At 45.6% G+C, this 25180-nt stretch overlaps 1 protein-coding gene across 1 annotated transcript in view; it reads left to right on the top strand.

Annotated features, from left to right (window-relative positions):
• mmp24 (matrix metallopeptidase 24) overlaps positions 1-25180 on the top strand; it is a 52357-nt gene that overhangs the window by 14601 nt on the left and 12576 nt on the right. The window contains exons 2-7 of the mRNA XM_037101910.1: positions 5859-6007; positions 6533-6649; positions 12340-12439; positions 12562-12766; positions 19738-19899; positions 21779-21993. Coding sequence (XP_036957805.1) covers positions 5859-6007; positions 6533-6649; positions 12340-12439; positions 12562-12766; positions 19738-19899; positions 21779-21993 — 948 coding nt within the window. The remainder of the gene's footprint in view (positions 1-5858; positions 6008-6532; positions 6650-12339; positions 12440-12561; positions 12767-19737; positions 19900-21778; positions 21994-25180) is intronic.

Consider the following 25180-nt stretch of genomic DNA (forward strand, 5'->3'; position numbering starts at 1 on the left):
GTTAGGTTACAGAAAACATGAACGTGTAACGTACGTAACGTCCTTTTCTCTCTTTGTTGCTCTTCAAACTGCTTCACCTGACTTCCTCCTTTGCTGCAGTAATAATTACTGAGGCCACTAGAGGTCGCTGCTGACGAGAAACGGAAAACATGGGTTGTAAACTGCTTTCACAGTCGAGTTTATCGGTCAGTTTTCTGCTTGGGACACGCTCGAAATACCTGTATTTTGAAAAACGTGCATATTACACATTGTTATCATCTATTGTTACGCAGACGTTGAAACATGTGAGCACATGTTGAGTATTTAATGTTAATTTAGTTTCAGTTTTTATTAACATTTCCTCAGTGAAACCGACAAACCAATAAAACAACCGGAGGCGGTTTGACAAACTAATCCTGGAGGGAATATTGCGTTTGATAAGGAGGCCACTTATCAGGCACCACGCACAGTTTGGACCGGGGGAGGCGCCTGGCAGGTTGCACCCGCTGCACTCAAGCTGAGAGACGGTAAATAGTTTAGCAGGGGGGAGATAAGGTCTATTTTTATCCAGGCAGACAGACGGAGGAGACACGCTGGCAGGCTGACGCACAGGTTGAAGCCTCAGAGACAGACAGACAGACAGACAGAGACACAGCCAATCAGGTGGACAGACAGGCAGGTGGACAATGATGCGAACAGACAGGCTGGCAGGAGGATTCAGGGCTGCAGCTACAGACCGTCGTGCTGCTGGAGGAGACGAGACGTTCATGCTGCAGGTTTCTGCTCTTTAATTTACCTCATGAAGGGCAAAAAGCTCAGACAGTTATAGTCCACCTCCGTCACCTGCAGGATCTACGGCTTAATTATTTCTGAGCAGCACGAACTCTCCAGGCGGCTTCCTCTAATATTTAGTTTTGTGTTAGTTTCTCACGTCATATTAATAGAATTCAAAGACTATTAAAGTTAAAGGTAGAATCAGTAGGATTTGTCCCAGCTGTTCCTGAACGCACCACAAAGACAGTTGATTGTTGAGTCTCATTCCCAGGACGTCAAATAGACACATGTTGGGTTGGTAAAGCGTCCCGAGCAGCAACAAAGAGAGAAAATCAGAAACTCTCTGCAGATACGAGACACTAACACGCCTTTTCTCCACATTCCAGCCTCCCTCTCTGTCTGTTTACGGCTTCTTACGTCTTTTACGTCTTTGTCTCGTCTCGCTGCGTCTGATTGGTCCACATCAGTCTGCTGATGTTGGGAAATAACAAGAATCCAGAATTCACCTCAGATGCATCAAACTAAAGTAACGAGACTGTTGTGAAGCTGTGAGGAGGAGAAAGTTCAGGTGTGGAGAGGAGAAGTCACACAGATCGTTTCAACGTTAGATTTTCCAGTATCATGACACCGTCACAAACGTCCTCTGCTGACGAGACACGAAGACGCCACTCGAACATCGACTGTCACACTCTGCTGCGCTTCTCAGAGACGACAGTCATTGTTCTTCACAAACAACAAGTTTTCCTGCCCACAAAATGAAAACAGGAGACGTTTCAAGTGTCCAAACAAATGACTAATGTTCTGGTTCTGCTGAGGACGATCTGTCGGTTACATCACAGCAGCAGCAGCTTCACTCCAGTCATCTCTCAGTCAGCCAGCAGCCTTCATCGCTACTCTTCCTCACTTTTCACCATCTGATCTGAGCTAAAAGTGACGATCGTTTGTTAATTCATTTATTGAGGTCAGCAGAAGCTAAAGATTGTTTTGTTTCATGTGTTTTTATTCTATTTATATATTTTTCTCATGCTTTTCCTTCACCGTCACCTCCAGAACCTGCTGGGTCTTTTATTTCCTGAGGTTCTGACCTCCCACCAGCAGGAATATTAAAAGTGCATCTTGAGTCATCAGGATTCACTGCACAGTCACAGCCTTCATGCAAGTAAAATGTGATTTAAAGCATTAAAATATTCAAATTAAAACACTTTTGTTATTGTGTCGTACCCTCCTGTGTTATCTGTCGTCCGTCTTTTTCTTCCTCTCAGACTCTTGTCATTTTAAACTCATTTATACTGAGCAGACGCAGAGACGCACGTCTTCCTTTGAATAATAACCGTATATTTATCCACATACATTTAAATGATGCATTATCTTTGAAAACCTTTTATTAGCATCTTGTCAGTCGGAGAACAGCAAACAAACATCTGCATTTACACAAATCACAGAAGTGGGTTTAAACGACTCGTCAGACGAAAGAAAAGAAAGTTTGAAAGTCGTAAATCTCCCGTCATCGTCTCTCAGATGTAACTGTTTTGCTTTTGTTCACGTGTCGACACTTCAGCAGTGTGTGTCGTGTCAGCGGTGAGCTCTGCTTCCACAATCCAAAGACATGCAACGAGGAAAAGAATCGGTTAATCGGTGTCTCTGAGTTGTGTGATTGGTCGTTTGTCCCTGCGATGAACTGGCGACTGCAAATCTGTCGAATTATCGAGGATGAACCCAAAACATGAAGTTCCAACATCTCAAGTAAAGCGTTATTTATCTCCTCGTGTCCTCTCTGCAGGATGATGTGTCTCTCAGGTTGTTGTGTTTGTGTGTCAGTACGGAGAGGTGTGTGTGTGTGTGTGTGTGTGTGTGTTTGAAAGTGAGTCAGCGAACACATCAGCTACGAGAACCCGTTCTGTTCAAGTCCGATAAGAATATTAATTAAACGTGCAGTGAGAGTCACATAAATCACTGGTTTTAATCTCGCCTGTGATTTATGTTACTGTACTCATGTTGTATGAAACTGTGTGTGTGTGTGTGTGTGTTTGAAGCTTTGATGGCACTGTAGTAATTGTTGTATAATAGCAGCTGGTGAATTATTTAATTCATACCGCTTCCTCTGAGCCAGAAGCAGCTGGTCCACTCGTCAGCAGAGTGCACACGGACACACACACACACACACACACACACACATAAGGGTGCAACGATACACACACACACACTGCAGTGATGCACAACGACATACACATAGATGCTCTTACACACAGCAACACACACACAAACATACTGACTAATGCAGTATGGAGCTCCTCAGAGACCTCACTGCAGAGTGCTGTGTGTGTGTGTGTGTGTGTGTGTGTGTGTGTGTGTGTGTGTGTGTCCTCCTGTGTTCACGTGGCGTTCGGTCGTCGTTGGCGATTACAAGATGAAATATTAACGGTTTGTAAACATTGTGACATCACCGGCAGATGAAACAGAAGGACCTGGGTTTTTGTTGTGTGTGATTGAATCTCAGCGCGTGTTTTCATCGTCTGCTTTCATCTGACAGATTAAAGTGCGTCTTCATTATTTTAGTCTTTTTCTCAGATGGAGGTCTGGAGTCGTGAGTCGTGAGCGAGCTGCAGAGAGTTTGCTCTGTTGACTCTCGCCCGTCGCTCTGTTTCTCATTACGGAGCAGGATTCAATTACGGGAATCAGATCGAGATGTTTTTGCGAGCAGCGAACAGTTTTGTCGTCGCTGCAGATTTAGGAGGTTTTAATTGGACTGTGAGCGGCCGGTTTCCTCCGGGCTCACGGGCCATGTGGCACACTGTGTTCACATTTACACCGCGGATTAAAAAGCAGATTACGGATCACAATCTGAATAATTTGGCTCGACACTCCGGCAGCTTCTGTCACAGATGTTCTTTTCTGGGATGGAGAAACATTCTGTCAGTGAGTCGGAACAGTTTCTTCTTCTGATGATGTCGACTGTGATTAAACAGAAATAACTAAAGTCTCGTCAGCGGTCTGAACCGGCCGGTGACATCAGAGTCGACGAGCTCGAGTCTTTTATTAACTGTGTTTATTAAAATACTGCACATAACGTACATACATACAAATTCAGATACTTGTACTTTCCTCTCACACCACTTGTCTAATTTAGTTCGGCCAATCACTGTTCATCTAGCGATCCGAGGTCACGCCCCTTCCTGTTCATACGTAATACGTCATACAGACGACACAGCTGACAGTGTCGTTGGTGACGTCGTCTCATCAAAACGTATTTAAATTGCAACTCTTCAGTTTGGTTCATTCTGAAGTTTAATGAATCCTCAGCGAGTGACGATGCTGCGATATCGTCAGTCAGGACGGTGAAGAAGGTCCAATCATCTCCAGCAACAACTTCTCCAGCTGATTAATTGACAAAGTCATCGATGACTCGCTGAAGGATTCATCGATGATGATAATTAATAAGTTTTAGTGATGAAGGTTTTATAGTCAACAGAGAGTTAATGTGAGGCTGTGGAACAATAAGATCCTGTGACACTTAAATCTGACAGATGATGATGTTTTACTTTAACATGTAATGATTACAGTGTGGAGGTAACTTGCTTGGTCTTTTATTTTGAAATGCTCTCAGTGCTCTTTAGATATTTAGATCTTCGAGGTTTCACGTTTATTCCTTTAATATCAACTCAAGAACTAAAGTTTTATGAGCCCCCACGTTTGTGTTTCCAGTGATGACGGTCTTTTATTTTGGCGTGAACAGGTTCATTTCCTGTGTGATGCTGTGAGCGTGTTGCTGTCGGACGGCGTCTTCGTTCAGACGCTGGGTATTTGTCCCTGCGGGGGGGAGGAGGAGGAGGAGGCGGCGCTGTAACCTCCCCGCGTCCGTCATGGTGGCTGAGCAGGCGCTGATGTTGAAGCTGAGTTCTGGCTGCCGGGCCGGGACCGACCGGCTGAGAGAGGCCGGCACACACTCTGAAATATTAATGACCTACTGTGGAGAAGGACTCAACCTCCCCCTCGTTAACTCTCCCTCCCTCCTCTCATCTGTCTCCCTGCTGCTCCTTCTTCCCTCCTCTTCGTTTACCTCCCTCTCCCTCTCAGGAGGGTTGTGAGATTGTGTTATGTCATATTAAAGCGACAGGAGCGCTGCAAAGTGAAAAATACGACATAATAAGAATCATCCGAGGAAACTTGTGGATTCGGCATCGATCTTTGGATCAGTGTGAATCAGGTTTTCTGGAGGAATCTCTCTTTTTTTCTCGTCCTTTCATCTCTTTCCTCTCAGTTTCCCTCTGAACTTATTGGATAAATCTCTCGGTGTTTCTCAGCTTCGCTCTGTTTTTTATTCTCTCTCTCAGTTTGTCACCCCTCCCTCCCTCCTCCGGTTCTGCTCCGACACATCAAAGACCTTCACCAAAGAAATAATGAAATATAATGAAATGCTGCAGCTGTCGGATGAACGCTTAATTCATCTTTCAGCGTGTCGTCGATCTGTTTCTGTCTAAATCGCTGGCTGCTGTAAATAAGTTACACCTCGATCTGTGTGAACAGGATGTGTGCTGTTATACTGTGATGTGTAACTTTCACTGGGTCACTTTGATTCTGAGGGAAACATTAAAACATGATGATTCTCAGGCAGGTTCTGAAGTTGGGAGTGTCTTTATTCCTTTTCAGATTTACAGGTGGATTTACTGGCTACATAAACATTGGACGTAAAGATAATGAAAGCATCCGTCACAGTGACATTTAAACATTTGCAGCATGTCTCCAGTTTTGAGGGTTTTAAAGTGCCTCAGTGTTCCTCCGTGAGCTGCTGTAACTGTGCCGCAGTTCAAAATCCTTCTTTACTGACAAGTTCTCAAGTTTTTCACACATTAAATCTGTTGCTTCAGTGCTTTAAGTGGCCCAGCAGGCAGCGGACCGACAACCAGAACCAGAACCGTGTGTGACATCAGAGTTACAGATGAGTTGAAGGTCTCCAGGTGCACAGAAGTCTTTTTATTATGATGAGTTATGAATTCCTGCACTGAGGGAATAAATGAATGGATGTTTAGATTTAATGGATGTTTACATGTTGCTCCTCTGTTCTGATGATGTTGTCTTGTATCTTCTTCTTCTCTTCTCCCTCACAGACGTGGCTGAAGAACTACGGCTACCTGCTGCCTCACGACGTCCGCACGTCGGACCTGCGGCAGGAGAAAGCCATGCAGTCCGCCGTGGCCGCCATGCAGCGCTTCTACGGCATTCCTGTCACGGGAATACTGGACGAGACGACCATCGAGTGAGTTCAGCTGATATTTCTCCAGACGTCCAGATGAACGTGTGATCGTGTGAATGATCTAATCGTTATTTTACACAACAAAATAAGTTTTAGAGAATACAGCAATAAAGACCTGACCGCCATGCTTCTGTCCTCAGACGACTGCAGCTGTTATCTCCGCTGATTGAAACGCATCCTAAAAGTCGTTACCATTATCAGCAGCATGAAGAAACAGCCTGTCCAGTCTCATTCATGCTAGATTTACGTCCCGTACACACCCACATACTTCTATGTTGGTATGGATGTAAAGCAACACCACCACTAGAGGGCGCCGCCCAGAGTCCAATCAATCCTCAAAAAGTTCTGAGGAGTTCTGTGATCGTGTCTCATCTGAACTATTAGCTACACCGCTGCACAGCTACAGCGCCCCCCCAGGACTACCAGAGGTACTGCTCCTTTGGTCGGTCTCTAGAACAGAGTCGAGCCTTCAGGCTTCACTCGGGTCCACAGAAACACGCTGAAGTCTACATGTCTTGTTGTGTTCAGGTGGATGAGGAGACCTCGCTGCGGCGTCCCAGATCATCCTCACACCAGCCGGCGGCAGAGGAACAAACGCTACGCTCTGACGGGACAGAAGTGGAGAGACAAAAAGATCTCCTACAGGTATCCGTTTTCTATCCTCCTCTTCCTCCTCTTCCTCCTCTCTCTCTCAGCCTGCACTTGGTGAAGCCTAATGTAAATTAGCTGCGTCCCACGGGACCCTGAATGCATCTCGTATCCCTGCATTACTTCCACCCACTCGTCTCTCTGTCTTTCTCTTCCCACCTCATTCTATTGTCTCCTGCTGTCGACACACAGTCCAACCCTCCACTGGGTCCAAACCCGCAGCACACCCATGTAATACGGGTCTAATGCAGATTAGAGCCATCCCACCAGACGCTGAACGCATCCCGACTCCCACCGTTATCCTCCATCTTTCTCTCGGCCTCCTCCCTGGTTTTTCTTCCTTTCTGCTCTCAGATTCAAAGCTTCAGTGTCACGATGTGTCTTTAAAGTCGTTCAGATGAACTGCAGTTTCAAACTGAGATGCTGATGACTGAATTATTCTATGAAGGCTCCTTTAGAGGAACTTCAGTTACCTTCCTGTTTTTTCTGATTCTCAATTCCAGAATTCAAACGTTGAGGGAAAAATGCAGCTCTGTAATAAAATCTGACTACAAACGCTGACTCGTTCCAGGTCAGCACAACCGGACCGGGCTGGATCTCTCGGACACCTCAGGGCCCAGTAGTTAAATAGGACTGCTAACTTAGCTGTGCAGCTAACTAAGCTAACTACCTAACAGCAGCTACGTTTTGTGATTAAATCACCTCGGTCCTGTGACCGTCCTCCGTTAGCAGTTAGCAGTTAGCAGCTATAAGTCGTGTTAACCGGTGAGGCCGGGCCGGAGAAACACTCAAGTTCTTCTGCACCTGTTGGCGCTGATACTGAGGATATGAGTGCGATTCAGAACCAGACATATGTGAGACGCTTAAACAATAATTGTGACCTCAAGCAAGCTTCCATTTTCTCATTGTTTAGTTTATTATACGCTTCTTTCTGGTGAGTTTTTAATGACTCGCAGGCTGAACAGCCGCGATAAAGACGTCTTTTATTCGGAAATCTGAATCCTTCTCCGCCCTCCTCTCTCTTTGTCTCCTTTCATCCCATCTCGCTTTCTTTCTCCTCCACGCCGCCCTGCTCAGAGCTTTATGGGTCTAATGTAAATTACGCCGCTCCCACGAGACACTGAAGGCATCCCAGCTCTCCTGCATTACAGCTACCCACTCTGCAGCGTTACATAAAACCCACAGTGTGAGATCACAGTCCGATCCGGTTGCCTCTCGCCGTCTCCGAGCCTCCTCCTGCTTCTGTTTCACCTGATATCAGCTGTCACATTCCTGCAGCTCGGCTCCGGCTCGTGTTTTCAGCCCCGCTGCCAATCATCAAGCAGCTTTACTGTAATCGTTTTATTACTTAATTTTCCTTCTTCTCAGGCGCCAAACTAGCTCCAGCTCCAGCTCCAGATCCAGATCCAGATCCAGATCCAGATCCAGCCCCGTCCCCTGTGAATTACACTCATATGTAGCTCGTTTGCATCGGCTAATGTTTGGGAGGAGTTATGAGGCCCGGCGTTACATAATCAACACACAGATTTATGTTCACTGTTTGTTCCAGTGCATGAATTGATGATCTTATCCACATGATTCCTTCTTTGAATTACGGTCGTGACTTCCAGTCGTGCCTTCACCTGATCTGTCATCAGTTAGCGGTTTGCTACGTGAGGTTCGAGGGACAGAAAACATTCAGAAACATGTTCGTTCCTCTTCAGATCAGAGAAGATAAGATATTCCTTTATTGATCCCCTGGAGAAGAAATTTAATTTTGCAGTGCAGCAAAAGAGAATAATCAAATTAAACAATACAAAAAGTCGTTAGGCTCTTTAATGCTCCCTTTAAAAATAGATGAATCCATATGTAACCATCACTGCACAAATACTGTCATGTGTCATCTTTGATTTTTGGAAACACAGATCAACATTTTGCCACCTGAGTGTCAAAACTTTAAACTGAGACATTAAGGACTGACGGTGACTCAGTTCCAGTCAGATGTTTACAGACGTCGATGAGCTCGGTCGGGATGATTTCCCTCTCGGCTCTGAACAGCAGCTTCGCCACACTGACGACGATGCAAAGAGACACTTTTGGAGAGATTTTCAGGCTGTCGGCGACTGTAAATTATCACCCGCTGCTTTCACCGCTGTAGCTGCAGGATTGTATAAATCTGCTTCTCCAAATGAAAACTTTCCACAGCTGCCTCGAGGCAGAGAGGTAAACGTTAAAACACCGAGCGAGGAACAGACGAGGGAGGCAGAGGAACTTTGATGTCGATGCTTCGGCTGCGTTGTTCTCAAACTTTCCTGCCGACGGAGCAGAAAGAAAACGAGAGCATCTTCATCTTCAGCTGCTCGGCTGTATTTACTCTCAGGATGTGTGTGTTGTAAACTGATGTAAGTGTGGAAATCTCAAAACAATCACAGATGTCTGTCATCTATTATTAGCAACGCTAGCAGCTTAGCTGTGGGGAAGCTAACGTCTGTCTGTCTGTCCACGCTGAAATATCTCAACAGCAACTGGATGCTTCGACATTCATGGTTCCCCGACGACGTCTCGTTCTTAGTCAGACGATCCCCTGAAATATTTCAACTGCTCCATCGAGTGACATGGAATTTAGTTCAGATGATCTTAATTCCCTGAGGAAAGTTGGTTCTGATCTGTAAGTTTCCATGTAACTTGAAGAAGCAGCTCAACCAAAAACTAATGAACTAACATTGGGATCATTTCTTCTTACAGACTAAATGATCCATTGATTGATTGTGAATTGTGTAGCTGCAGCCTGATTGTTTATCGTTGTATATTGACGACGACCTCTCAGAGATCCGACGTCGTCACCTCTCTGTTCCGTCGTCTCACCGTCGGCCTGTTGCAGCATCTTTAATTTCATTTATCGAACTGAAAACATTTAATGAAACATCATTTTTACCTCCAGTCAGACGCTCGTCGTCCCTTTTCATTTCCCAGCAGCACATTGTGTTATTCGAATTCATCGTGTGTGTGTGTGTGTGTGTGTGTGTGTGTGTGTGTGTGTGTGTGTGTGTGTGTGTGTGTCTTTCTGAGACAGTACGCCATCTGTGTGTTTTGGCCACAGGTCATTTGGCCAGCTTCACCACCGTTACGTTCCACACCATTTACTCAAATCAGACAACTGCTACCTAGCTGTCTGCCTGGCACACACACACACACACACACACACACACACACACACACACACACACACACACACACACACACACACACACACACACACATGCAGGGCTTCGGGGGGGAAAGTTGGATGTATAATGAATTTTTTAGCGGGATTTGCATGCAGACAGATTTGAAATGTGGTAAGAATTTTAACTCGGAGGTTCTGAACGTTCTTGAGTTCACGGTCGGAGAAACAGATATTTAAAACACGACCAGGAACCAACTCGGCGTGTAAACTCTGATTGGACATCCATCAACGGCACAAACACAGACACTCGTCAGAAAAGGCAGAAGACGAGTGTTGTCAGCTCCAGATGAGATGTTTACTGAGAGCCTCGCTGCGTCAGTGGAATAAAAAAGGGCTTAAATTATCTTCACTGTGAGAGTCAGTGTGGCGTCTCAAGATTAGCCGAGACAGGACCGACTGTCCAAACACTCCAGCCGTCCTCAGAATAAACTCCCTCTGACGCTGCGCCGGCCGTCAGGTTTTATATCTGCAGTTTCTCACACTCGTCGTCGTCCCCATCGCCTTAATGTTGTGATTCAACACTTCAACAAACAAACTTTTCTTTTCCTTTTGTCATCGTCACACTCAGGATGATTTTACGCCTGCAGAGCTGCTGTAAATCACCTCTGTACCGCCGCCCCTGTCTTCACACTGTTCTGTCCCAGTCTGCTGTGCAGCCAGTTAGCTCTGTGGCTAACTGAGCTACTTGCTAACTGCAGGCAGTCACGCCAGCAGAGAATACAGTGAGCAGCAGTTAGCGGTTGTGCAGCTTTAAATACTTTTCTAAGTGTTCGGATTTAATTATGTCTGAAGAAAGCAAACATTTGTAGGAAAGCAGGATCTGTCTCTGCAGCTGTGAACTCTCCAACAAGCCACTTTTCCTCTCAGCGTCTCGTTTCTGCTCGTGTCTTCTATTCGCTCCGTCGCAGCCCAGGACGAGAACTCAGCGCGACACGACGCCCCAACTACTCATAAACTACAGAAACATTTCCACTTCTTTGCCAGATGGACTTATTTATTCCCACCAGGAAGCTGCTGTGCGCTCGCGTGTGAATGTTGGATTACGGCAACTGTGTAATGTGCTGATATTTATTTCCATAATGTATTATTCTGGTCGGGAACAAAGCGTTTGCCCCCCGTCGAGAGGCAGATTGTGTGAAATGAATTCTCTTTGCCATCTTATCTCTCCTCTCCTCTGATTCTGCCGATCACTCCGTCACTCCTCCCTCCTCGTACCACTTGTCTTGGTCAGAAAGCGACACCAGATGTTTAAAAGGTTTTTTTTCCTTTAAGTGTTTCCTGGCAGTGTGCAGAGACAGTGATGATAGAACATGTAATCATACGCCGTCCCCTCTCTCACAGATAAATAGACATGGACGACACGTCTCCTCTCCTGCAATTACTCTGTAACGACCTTTCTGCCTCGTTTGTCTCTTATAGCTTCACATGCATCAGCTCACAGAGACAAGAGAGCTCCACCGTGCTGCTGCCGCTCTGAACCCATCGGCCAAATCTGAATACTAATCAATTAATTCTACTGAGTGATAAAGGTTTGGATCAGATTCATTATCACTGAAAATAAAGGAAAACAATAACTTCTGATTTGTGGTTTGATGATGAGACGAGATCAGTGAGTTAAAGGAGCAGTTCACCCGAGAATAAACGTTGAAATCTTCGCCGTAGCTGCTGAGCTAAAACCGTTAGCATCCGTGTGAAGTGTGTGCATGTCGCCGTTAGTGATGTCGTTTCAAACCAGTTTTGGATCTCTTGGATTATCACCCAGCACTACATGTGAGAAAATAGTTTAGATCGACATGATAGCATTGTCACTGTTAGCCTGTTAGCACGCTGACAAGCACCTCTGCACCTAGCCTGACGACAGACTGGACAGTACAGGTGTTGTCCAATCAGAAGGCTGACATGTTTATAACAGAACCGCTCACAGTGAAACGTGTGTTGACATAATGATGATAATAATCATTTTAGGGCATTTATCAGACGCTTTTGTCCAAAGAGACTTATAGTAGTTCATACATCCATGGTGGCGGCTGCCATGCAGGGTGCTGAGCAGCACATCAGGAGCAGTTTGGGGTTCAGTATCTTGCCCAAGGACACTTGCATGTGTCTACATGCATACCAGGGGAATAGAACCAGCGACCCTCCGATCACAAGACTCTACCACTGAGCCACAGCTGCATTAATCGTTTAAATACGAAGGACACTGTGCACATTTTCATCATGTTTTACTCAGTTGTGCAGAAAAAGGTTTCTAACGAACGACGCTGAGCGAGAAGCTCAAACTGTCCTCGCTGTCACTCCCACACGTCTGAGTAATCGCTGCACGATGTCAGACTGAAGGTTTTGGACTCTCCCGTCAGGACGAGAGGATTCTGAAGCTGCTGGACGAGCCGACCTGCAGCTCTGATGGACTAAACTGTCCCTCCGCGGTCTTGTTCAGACTGTGTGAGGCTCTAACTAATGTCTCTGTTTCTGCTTCCTGCAGCATTTCCAACTTCACCCCTAAAGTGGGAGAGAAGGACACCCAGAGAGCGATCCGACAGGCCTTCAACGTGTGGCAGACCGTCACGCCGCTCTCCTTCCAGGTCAGACCAGAGCGACACGCGGCCGCTCTGTCGTAAAGACTCTGACGCGCTTTTAAAAACATTCACATAATGTAAGTAGGAGTTACAGAAGCTCACCCTCTGCTCTGTCGTTTCCCGCTCAGGAGGTGCCGTACTCGGAGATCAAGAATGAGGGGAAGGAGGCCGACATCATGATCTTCTTCGCCTCTGGTTTCCATGGTGACAGCTCTCCGTTCGACGGTGAGGGAGGTTTCCTGGCTCACGCCTACTTCCCCGGCGCCGGCATCGGTGGAGACACGCACTTTGACTCGGACGAGCCCTGGACGCTCGGCAACGCCAACCACGACGGTGAGATGATCAGAGTTTCTAGCGTTTCGTTTCTTTGTGCTCGTTCAGTCGGTCGATTACAGAAGTTCCTCTGAGGAGCGCGAAGCTTTCCCAACCAATCAGCTCTTTGGTTCACACTTAACGCATGAAATTATATTTATTTTTAAATCTGCACACTGGAACTTCTTCTAGCATTCTGAGCTAATGCGAACATGCTGATGTTGAGCAGGTACAACGTTCATCACATTCACCATCTTAGCTTTGCGTATTAGCATGTTAGCATTTATTAATCTGTGTTAATAAGTGTGAGTGAGCTGAGGATGATGAATTAGTCCAATAAGTATTAAAAACATTAAAAGTTGAGCTGCTGGTGGCTCTGGAGGAAAAGTCAGAGGATCTCCACAGTTATTACAATCTGAGGGAACATCGCTGAGACCAGCTGCTGTCATTAGCAGCCACTGAAATGATTTTGACTTTGTTTGTTATGTAAATTATTAATTAAGTAAATTATTTAATCACTCAGCTGTAGCATTAATCTTTTCTGGATGGACACGTGATTGTTGGTGTGTTTACTGAGCACGTCTCTGTTACGTGCCACGTTTTGTTCCGTCCTCCGAGTGGTTTCATATCCTATATATCGGGTTATATATATTATACGGTCACGGTTGTAGAGTTTATCTCTGATGGAAGCAGATCGCAGCCATGTCAGTCTGCACAGAGCAGGAAGTCAGTCAGTACGTAAATCTGGAAGGAAACCTGTAGATAAAAAGAACAACATCAGAAAAATAGTGAGATCGATGCAGAGTAAACATGCTGTGTGACAGTTTTCTGATTTAATCATTTAATTTTTTTCAGTCATTAATATTTGTCTTTGGAAATGAAAAGCTTGAAATGTGAAAATGTCCGTCGTCGTCACCACCGTATCAGTGAGCGCCACAGTGTTTCAGTCACCGGATGAAAAATGGAGGAGAAAAAAAAAAAAAACACTTTGTAGTTTGTTTTTTTTTTCTCCTTCGTCTTCTATCTACGTTTGACAAATGACTTGTGCCAGATTCCCTCTGCTGGAATAACTAACGTGTTGATGGAGAGAGAGCGAGCAGGGAGGAGAGGGGAGTGATGGTGGAGGAGTGATGGTGGAAAGAGGGATCTGGTTTGAGAGATTAGCAGAAAAGGGAATTAGCTTTGACGGAGACGCTCCAAATTTGCCTCACCACGTTACAGCTGTGTGTGAGTTTTATTCCAGCACGAGGTGACGAGAAACAGCTGGAAGTTCTCAGGATTTTTTCATTATGGCAGCTTTATTCTTCATGTAACACTAAATTATACACACACAAAAATATTGATCGATCAGATAATCATCTCGGTGTGTGTGTGTGTGTGTGTGTGTGTGTGTGTGTGTGCGTGCGTGCACGGTCACCCAGGTGCTCTCGTGCACGGCGGCTCTTTATCTCTGGAATCCCTCCACACACACTCGGAGTAATTGAAAGATTAGAAACTAGATAGTGAGACGGTGAAGTTCTCAGACGCTACGAAAACTCATTCTCGGTATCGGCCTCAGAAGGACATCAGGAGGACGAGCGGCCTCGTTTTCACCTCTGCTTAAAACCTCTTTTTTTATTTTATATTTTTCCTTTCCGTCTCTGAGGGACGGCGTGTGATGAGCCTGGGAACACCTGCAGAGACGACTGAAAGACACAAGTGTCCATGTGGAAGACACGAGACACCACAGAAGAATACGACCGCACACTGTCTGAACTCAAGTTTGACACGATTCATTCTGGACATGAGCTGAATCAGAGGCACCAGAACAGTTCTGGTTTGTCTCCACAGTCTCCTCTGGTTCCGTCCAAATCAGTCCTCAGTTCACAGTAACGTGTGGAAATATTCTGTCTCTACATGCTGATGATGTCCGACTGTCTCTGCCTGTCCTCTCCTGTCCCCCGGAGTCATAGTGCGGGTCAGAGCCACTGTAAATCACCTCTGTAGTGTAAATCACCTCTGTAGTGTGTCCCCTGTCTTCACACTGAGCTTAGACCCAGTCTGGTGTTCAGCTGTGATCCGAAGTCTCCGTCAAGGTAAACTCTTAAACCACTCGCTGCACGGCTAATTGAGCCACGAGCTAATTAAGCTAATTAGCCACCAGTACTTAGTAGGAGTTGTTTAGCACTCAGGTGATCTGCTGTCCTGTGTTTCTGAGAAAACTAGTGGATTTTTGATTAGAAAGCTCCTTTTACATGTTTAGAATAAAATCCTAGGAAACATTTGTCTTGGTGTTTATCAGCTGGGTGTTTATGGTGAAATCTGTTACTTTAAAATGATATATTAATGATAATTAACCCTGCTGTAACGTCTCGTCTTCATCTTTCTCTGTTTTTAATCACGATCTCTCCGTAACCTCCTCCAGTCGTCTGAGCTTTATTCTTTTCACCATCAGCTCAATCTTCCATCGCTCCTCTGGCCTGCAGACTCGTCCCCTCCACAGAAATCATTAATAATCCCGTCTGAAGTCCAGTTCACGGCCGCGGTCACGACATTTGTCACATGTCGCTTCCAGCAGACGTTATGAGCAGAATGTCCTTTTGTTTCTGCTTTGTCGTATTTATGGCGACAACTTGACTCAGTTTGCTCTCTGAACCTCCGTCTCTAAAGTCCAAAGCTGCAGAAATCCTTTAGAATAATCCTCCAGACGGGCCAAGACGCACAGAGAATTAATTATTATCCATCAGAAACCAACAATAAAAGCCCGAACTCAGGGTCTGAATTAGCAAACAGTAAATGCCACGATTTAAATCATCTTTTAATACGTTGTCTGCTTGTATGTGCAGACTTTGACCTTGAGCTCATTTAAACTCATGCAGGCCGACTGAGGCGTCTGGAGGGAACGCTGCATTCTTCATCTTGTTTTTATGATTCACAGACTTCAAGTGTTGAATTAATCTGCTAATTCAAAGAATGTGAGCGAGCACCAAACCGCGACCTGAACGTCGACCTCTCACTGAAAACTGTGACACAGACGTCTTTTCAAACATAGTTACAAAACACAAAGTTATCATCTTTATAACTTGTTCAGTTTCAAGCTGAACATGTCGATTTGTTCTCACGATATGTGATCGTGTGTGGTCGTTATGGTTGGACACGCAGTCCCCACATCGACATTTGTTCTTGCAGATTTTACATCTTTTCATTTATTTTATCTGTGTAGAAATAAGATGTGTTCGTCAGTCTGGAGTCTGACTGACAGAGACCTCGTCCAGGTGAAAGCCAGTATTGTAAATCCTGGTGATAAACAGTTTGAATGTGACATATTTGGTGAATAAACTAAAACTTTTGAATGTTTTTCAACTGAATAAAGTCTCAGCAGGATGTTTATAGACGGTACAGGTTGAAGAGGACGGTAGGTTGACGATGATGGAGGAGATGAGCGATGATGTCGGCACATCATCGTGCTTTAAACTTAAATATCTGCATCAGCCTGATGTGAACGCTTTTGCTGATACGACAGACTTTACCAACTCTTTAATATTTCTGACTTGACTCTGTGTTTTTCATATTTGGCCCGGTGAACGTGAACTTTTTGAAAAACACTGTGTGTGGTCTGGAGCCAGCGGGCCGACAGGATGAGAGGATCGCTACAGAAGAGACTCGATGTTCTCTGTAATCAGGTGGAAAAAATATGAAAATGCATCACGGTGCACCCTTAAATGAGCCACATATTAATGATTTTGGCTGCAAATATAAAAAGTTCTGGGCAGGTTTTCTTCAGACAGAACTCTGCAGGTGAGCCAGAAAGTTAATTTGAGGCGCCGCGTGTACAAAAATGATCTCTGGCGTGCAAAACTCTTCACCGCCAGAAGAAGGAAGATTCAGCTGAGGAGCGCTCGAGTCGAACAAAGCCGGCTCTGTGGACGCGTCACACTGGGATTACTTGAGAGACGGGCTTCATCACAGGGATATCAAACATCATCTTTATCGCAGGCGAGCAGGCGACTGCAGGGGCAAACATGACAGAGGAAACCGTTATCGTCACCGCGGGGCGTCGAGGCAGACTATAGACCGACCGCGAGGGGAGAGGCAGACACACACAGAGCCTGCTGGGAAATCCCTCCAGCCGCCGACCATGAAGTGAACGTCTTGTGCTGTTAAATCATCTTTATCTTTCCTGCGACATGGAAGAAGGAGAGGCGGAGGGAGTGGAGAGATAAAGGAGGAGGAGGAGGATCAGTGTGAGAGTGTGTGTGGAGGTAAATCAGAGATAAAACATGGACGGATGATTATCAGAATATTAAACCAACATCAGTGTTTGGATGTTGATAGAAACAGTTTTACTGTCAGCTTCACTCGGTCGGCTGGCCGGTCCAACACATTGTGACATTTGTGGCCCTGAAACATAAATTCAATCACCAGAATAAAAGTTTGGATGGTACGTTTCTGCAAACCAGGGATACATTAACACTTTATGCCGATATGCCACAATAAAGTGTGTTTGCAGGTCTCGGAGTGTAACGCAGCATATAATCTGATAAACTGTCTCCAGTGACCCACAATGCAACATGGCCACTGAGTGACATCACTGGAGGCACATGCAAACATGCAAACACACTTTAATGTAAGAATGTAGAAGTTACCTCGATGGTGAAGCTTCAGAAAAGATGAAACATTTTATCTGATTTACGTTCGAGTGCAGCCGCTGCATCCGCCGCTTAACGAGCTGTGGATTTGTAGTTATGATTTACATAAACGAGTCTGAACTGTATCCAGGAGCTAACGTCGCTGAGAAGATACCAAGATGTTAGAAACACCAGTACTTTTGGTTTTTCCACTTAAATGTTCCGTGTTTTTTTTACTCTGACAGGATTTTAAAAAAGCCTCTGAAACATTATTTATTCCACCGTCTGACAATAAAACTCTCAGTTGAAGCTGTCTCTCAGAGAGGATCAGTTTAAAGAAAACTCTTGTGAAGCTTTCTGAAGAATAACGCTGCACACATATTGTTCTGCTAATCATCAATAATTCAGATGGAAATCAACGACTGCAGATGTTTTTCTCCTTCAGCTGGAGAAATGTTGCGCTGATGATTTTATCAAATCCACTGAAGGAGAATAATGTTGGAGGGAAATGTGTGTTCTGATTAAAGCTTTGTTGAAGGCGAACTGTTGATTACATGCTGATCAGTTCAAGAAGGAAAACATGATGAATACGTCTGTTCTCAGACAGAGAAACACAAGAAGAAGATTAAAACAAAGGAACCAGAAGAAAACGTCTGAACATCGCGGCTGCAGGAGTGTAGACGTCAGCTGCCGGCCACGAGGCCGTCATCTTCAGCCGGACCTGCCCGGGTAAAGAAAGAAAGAAACATAATTATGTTCTGTAATTAGGTTCAAACAGAGTCAAACCAGTTACAGAGCTGATGAAATGTATTAATTTGAGCTCTGTGTTGTGAACGTAAGAAGTCATTAAGCGTCTGACAGCAGCTCAGAGATCTCGGCTCTCCAGATTGTGACAGGCTGGTTTTAAATCGGCCCCGCAGGAGCACCTGACATCCAGGACCACACGGGTCCGTGTCCGCCTGCCCGCTGTTGTTCTGATCCGTCAGAGCAGCAGGACGAGTGTGAAGTGTGAACGGTGGAAGTGTTGCTGCTGTGGCTGGAAAATCATCCTTTCAAGACATAACAACCCATCGATCTGCGTCTGATGGCAGATGTCCTCGCCGAGTGTTTCAGATTCTATCAGTAAAAATCATTTCCCAGATTTACAGAACCGAGTCGCACCAGATTAAATCCAGAGAGTCCAGTTTAGTCACAAGTCGCTCAAACTTTTGACTCAAAATGAATATGTTCAAACACAAATTATCAAAAAACTCAGCTGTGCTGAAGTCAGCGGGCGATGATGGCGACTCGTGTGACTTCTGATGAGGAGACGCCACCAGTAGATGAAGGAACTCACTCACGGAGACGAGGTTTATTAACGACTGATGACGCTGTGAACAGGAGCATCGAGGGACGAACAGCCGGTCAGTAAAACACATCAGTGGTTCATCTGCTCTCTGAACTGCATGAAGGCATTTCTCCACAGAACTGTTTTGTACTATAACACAACAGGTTCTTTCTTTTGGGGAAAACGCTGCGTCTCCAGAGGGAGGCGGGTGCTGCGGTGTGAGTGTTTGAGTTTTGTCCGGTGGGAATATTGTGAAAGATCTGGGAGCAGCAGTTTCACTACACATCCAACGACTCCATCAGCAAACTGAAAGTCCTGCTGACGTTATGTGAACGTCTGGCGGATGTAACGCTGCTGCTGACCGATTTCAAGAGCTCGCACTCGACTCTGCACTTCCTCTGGTCCTCAGCAACACACCGACCACGTGTGAAGTCAGATGGATGAACAGTTGTTGAGAAAATCAAAGGACAGACAGACAGACAGACTCGCTGCAGTAATCCCCGGCCGTCAGCGGCGTTTGAAGAACCGCTTCATGCCGGACTTTAAAATCGGAGCCTCAGATTCTCTGTCAGTCGCCTCCATTTGCCACAAATTCCCCTTTTGATGTGAGATCCATAAAACAGCGCTGATGAGTCGACAGCATCACAGGACGACTTCGGCTCACTTCTTCCGGCGCGTTTGATGCCGAGTCTTTGGTCTTTTCTGTTGTGTTTACGCTGGGGAGGCTTTGTTCCGTTTCACACTAGAGGGAGATGTTTTTTTATGTGTAACTGAACAGAAAGTGGTGGAAACACCTGTCAGCTGCTCCACCGGCCTCCTTCTGTTTTATCGTCTGATTTCTGCTGTGAAACGATCTTTTTAAAAGCATTTTAAAGACTCTCAGTGATGAAGACAGTGATGATGTTTCTCTCCCCAGAGTTCTTTCATGTCTGTCTTCCAAACATCTTCCTCTTCTTCTTCCTCTTCCTCTCTCTTTCCTCCCCCTGATGGATTTTCTTTATCTGTTCTTGTTTCTCATGTTTTTCCTCCTCCTCTCCCGCCTCCCATCTCGTCTCCAGGTAACGACTTGTTCCTGGTGGCGGTCCACGAGTTGGGTCACGCGTTGGGTTTGGAGCACTCCAACGATCCGAGCGCCATCATGGCTCCTTTCTATCAGTACATGGACACGCACAACTTCAAGCTGCCTCTGGACGACCTGCAGGGCATCCAGAAGATCTACGGTGAGTCGCTTAGTTATTAACATGCAAGTTATGTGTTTCTCAGTCGTTTTTCCAGCATCATGAAGAACTGGGTCGTTGTTCTCAGTGTTGAAGGACACGGTTCCGACATCCCTCGTAGACGTCACTGATCGATCGCTGATATTTGGTTGTAATTTCTGGACTGATTCGACTTCCTGCTGCAAACACAAAATTTCTGTCGTCAGCAAACGAACTGTTGTGTGTGTTTACGCTGTTTTCAAACTAAGAATCACAACCTCCATCTGATTTCATGCTGCGCACACAGTCGGTCCAGTTGGGTAGGTTTCCGGTTCTGCCTGTTTGGTTCAGTACAAAGCCAGTTGTGGAAAAACACATGTGACACAGTTGTCCTGATGGACTGTGGTGCTGCTCCACTCTCATTAATGGACTCTGACTGGGTTCTGTTGGGTGTTTAACTTGATATTAAAGCAGTTTGAACACTTGTACATCAGCTAAAATGAATCTTGTTTAGTTTTTGCGCTTCCTGTGACTGTAAAAATAAAAGCCACACTGTGTTTGTCCAGCTGAAGTGTTTCAAAGTGAAGCAGCAGAAGGAGATCCAGCTCTGATGCGGCTGTCAGAGGCTGATATCAACATAATCAAATCAAACGATCACTTACACCAGATTATATGGTGCATCACTTCCTGTCATGACAAACGGTAAAAGCTACGATATAGTGCAGTAACAGGAGAATATAAATGTGTGACGGTCGTCTGAGACTCAAAGTGAGAAAACACTCGACTTCACTTCAGACCTGAGAGCGAAAAACTTGCAAAAAGCAGAAACACGCGCTGGATATTCATTATTAATGTCGGCTGAGTTCTGGAGAAGTGAACTCCATGAATATATATGAATGTGAAGCAGGGTCAGGCTGATAAACAGCACACTGCTGCTCTGTCTTTGCCTGGAAAGAGAAAACACTTTTAAAAACTAAGCGCTCGTCTTTGTGTCTCTTTCCTTTGTGTTCACACCGGGGACACTTTGTTCTGCTTCGCACAACACGCCTGACTTTCCAGTAAACTCTTTTCTGTAAGCAAACAAAGACGATTCTGTCAGCAGCAGGAACGTTTCCTGACACGCTCTCTGAAAGAATCCTGACAGCTTCTGTTGTAACGTAGTGTCACGATTATTGTGATGCAAAGACACAAAGAGGGAAGAGAAGAAGAAGAAGCAGCTCTGCAGGGTCACGGCGTGTTACTGAACTCTTCCAGATCACATCTGAAGACATTTCATATTTCATTAGCGTCACAAAAACCAAAGATAACCGACTGTATCTCTCAGGCTGATTGAGTGGATGGTTTAGTTCTGGAGTTAAAGTGGTTCTGGTTCTATCTTCGGAGCGGATAAACCGTCTCAACAGTGAAGGTCAGAAGACACAGGTGATATTTTGAGTCTGTGTTGAAGGAAATACTGCCCGGGCAGCCGGTCAACAGTGTTCAGTGTGGATAACAAAGCCTGTTACTGTGACTGAGGAGAGCTGATCCAGTTCTCAGCTGCACCTGAAAACACCAGACGTCTGCTCAGTCGAGGGTTTAATTCAAAACGAGACCGCGCGGTTTATTGTGAAATCCGTTTCCTCTTTCTGAGAGAGCAGCCAGAGTTTTGTTTTGTGTTGAAATATTCATTTGTTAAGAATCAGACAACAGCTGCTGAATGAATCAGTGAACTAAACCTTTTCTGTCTCGGAGGATCCAACATGAAAACAAACGTCGACACAAGAGAAATCAATGACTGTCTGACTCATGAAGTTGTGAATATTTGTATTTCGAGTGTTGCTAAAAATATTACATCGTGTCAAACAACATTAGAGCAGACAGGAGTGATGGAGCGCTTCATGTTGTTGTCGATGTTCCTCACCAGGAATCCCCACGGCCATGCTGGAGCCCACCAGGCCGTTACCCACCTTACCTTCTCGGCGGACGCACCCGACCTCCGAACGCAAACACGACCGACACTCCCGTCCGGCGCGGCCGTCCGGCGACCGGCCGGCGCTGCCCGGAAACGGCAAACCCAACATCTGTGACGGCAACTTCAACACCGTGGCCTTCTTCAGACGGGAGATGTTCGTCTTCAAGGTGAGCAGAGACGCAGAACTGAACCACTTTGATCAGAAGATTGTATTTCTGTTAGTTTTAGTGCCACGAGGAACGTAAACACACTTATCTGATCACTTCACTGCATCCATGTAAACACCTAAATTAAAATTAGCAGATTATATGAAGATTATTCAGCTGATGATCTTTTATCTGACTGATGTTAGAATATATGATCTCAACCACGTCTCAGAAACATCAGCAGTAACTGTGCTGATGAATCCTCAGTGATCCTCAGATACTCTAATGAAACTGAAGTGTTTGTCTCACTCTTAGGTCCTTTTATTTGTTTGGTTGTGTAGTTTTCTTTGTTGTGATGCTTCAGTTTGTAATCTAAGACATCAAATCATTCAAATATTTCAATCACAAATGTTAAATGTACTAAACTATCAATCTAAATCTTACCGTGATGCATGTTTCTGCTGAAGGTGAACATCAGTACATCGTGATGTGGACACACACACACACACACACACACACACACTGTAGTTTCTATATAAAACATGGTGACTCTGGAGGATTTAGATGAAGATTAACTGCACATTAGGTGTGAGGCTGCAGGACCTGAGTGTCTGTGAGTCGTGTGCGGTCAGAAGCTAACGAACGCTCTGACGCTGGCAGCGCTGCGGCTTCAATTCCCGCCGGGCCGGCCGAGCTAAAACTGTGTCCTCTCCCAGGATCCTCAGATGAAAGAGTCGGCCCGTCAGCATATGGCTCCGTCTAACCTCGGATCGTCGGCACCGGGCGTGTGCCTCGGTGTCGTTAGTGGCTTATTAATGCGGCTCTGTTATTAGCATCACACAGACTCACACAGCGGGCGTCATGACGAGGGCCACATGAATATTCACACTCTGGATCAGAAATGTTTAAAATGTCAAACAGGGAGAGACGAGACAACTGAGTTCGATAGAGAGAGAGTGTGTGTGTGTGTGTGTGTGTGTGTGTGTGTGACCAGAAGAGGAAGAAAAATCTATTTTGATGTCTCTGATCTTTAAACTGAATGTTAGAAAAGGTCACAGACTCGTCTCGCTCTCCGTCTGTCCTCCTTCCTGCCTGTCGATGTGTCGCTCTCTCTTCCATCTGCTCACCTGTCCATACCTGTCTGTCTCCTCTCTGTCTGTCTGCCCGTCAGTCCATCTGTCTCCCTACCTGTCGGCTCATCTTGCCACCTGTCTGTCTGTATTTCTGTCCGTCTCACTCGACGATAAGTGGACAATAGAATGAAAACATGGCGCGTCTGTGTTGGTGATGTGAAAGTGAAATCTTCCTCCTGTCCAGATGATGATCTGACACACAGAAACGTGTCTGTGGTCTCGTAGATTCACATATTTGAGTTGCTTCTTGAAATAATTGGATTCCCGCATCACGTAACACACGATTGTACGAGTGTTGGACAACTGACGCTTTTAAATTTAGGCGACTTAAAATACTTTGATAAGATTTGGCGGCTGCAGGAGACAAATCCTTATCTCTGTGTTTCACAGTGTGACGTCTTTTACGCCCGATTATTCACCCTGATTGTCTCCGTAAGCCTTTAAGCCAATGTTCCTTCTACTGCTGTTGTTCCGGACACAAAAAAGAAAAAAAAATCCAGTCACCTGTGCTGTTTGTCTGGACGCGTGGACGTTACGGGATTGTTTGGATTGTAAATGTTGAAGAAGGGAAACAGTTTGTTGATCGTGTCCTGTTTGTTCACAGAGGATCAGGCATTTAGGAGAATAAGCATCACACAGATTGTGAGTGTGCAGAGAGGTGCCACGAAATCCTTTAACTACTGCAGACTTTAATATGTACAGTAGATCAATAAATGTCAGAAAATGAGAGGAACAGGCTGCATGAAGAAGAATAAGATGCAGACGGCTGCTGTAACTCAGCTCAGACGTCTCTAAGTGGATCATTAGATGAGGATTTGAGTCAAACCGGGAGGAACGAGCAGCTGCTGCAGTCGCTGTGGATCTACATGTGATATAGGAAGAGATATTTTAGGCTCGGGTGTTACAGTATAGACCGAACACACACACACGTTTGTTGTGGCTCAGCTCTTTTCAAACTGGGTCGCTACCTGCCGAGCGGCGTGCAGGTGTGTGTTCGGGCGTTGAGCGGTAAGAAGTTGTGACAGGATGTTCCTCTGCGGGTCGGTCGGTTCAGGCTCACGCGGTGTGATGGTGATGAAGTCCGGCACCGCGGCTCTACAACAGATCGTCTCTGCTTTACCTGTTTGTCAAAGCAAAGCTCAAACTCACAAACCGCGAGAAACTAAAGGTGAAATGGTGCCGTTGTGGGTTCTGTCTTTAAAATATGTTTGAGTCGGGTTGGATCGCTTTGGAGCCGCCTTTGTTTGTTCACACGGAACTGAGCAGCGCCGACACAGATCCACTCCGGTACATCTGTAAATCCAAAAACGTCTCCGCCGACTGTTTATAATCAAATGGACGCTGTTATAAAGTGTTGTGATGAGATCCTGACCGCCGGGCTGCCGGGGACAAATGCTATTTTTCAGGCATAAATGTGAGAATCGTGAGAAGGAATCGGCGAGACTGACAGGAGGACAGACAGGAGGATAGACAGGAGGACAGACAGGAGGACAGACAGGAGGACAGACAGGATGACATGTATGAATTCAGCATTATTTTCCTCATTACTCCCACCATGTTACTGTTGTGTGGTCCTGTAACGCTGCTCTGTGGGGGGAAAGTGTGACGTTTCTCTTTTATTTTGACGGGTGCAGGATCTGTTCTCTCCTCTGATATGAAACTCTCCCCTCATTCCTTCTCCGTCACTTTCACACCGACGTCAGGGCAGAATAACGGCACATTCTTCCCACCTGTGTGAACGGAGCTGATGTCATTGCAGGTACTGACAGTTGTCTGTGTGGATGAAGCAGCTGACCTGCAGGTTTATAACAGGCAGGTACTAATATGACTTCATCAGAGAGGAGAGTTTAATTCTTCTTGTGTTGAAGCTCGTCGTCACTGAGCGAGTTCACGTCCCCGACAGAAACACAAAAACCTTCAAATGTGCTTCATCATCATCATCATCATCATCATCATCATCATCATCATCATCATCATCGTCGTCGTCATCGATCAGAAAAACAAGGCCGAGCGTCTGTTCCCGTCGACTGTGGGAGAGACGGCCGTATGAAGACATAAAGAGCGCTGAGAGCCGG

Source organism: Acanthopagrus latus, chromosome 6 (assembly GCF_904848185.1).
Source record: "Acanthopagrus latus isolate v.2019 chromosome 6, fAcaLat1.1, whole genome shotgun sequence".
Classification (NCBI taxonomy): Eukaryota; Metazoa; Chordata; class Actinopteri; order Spariformes; family Sparidae; genus Acanthopagrus; species Acanthopagrus latus.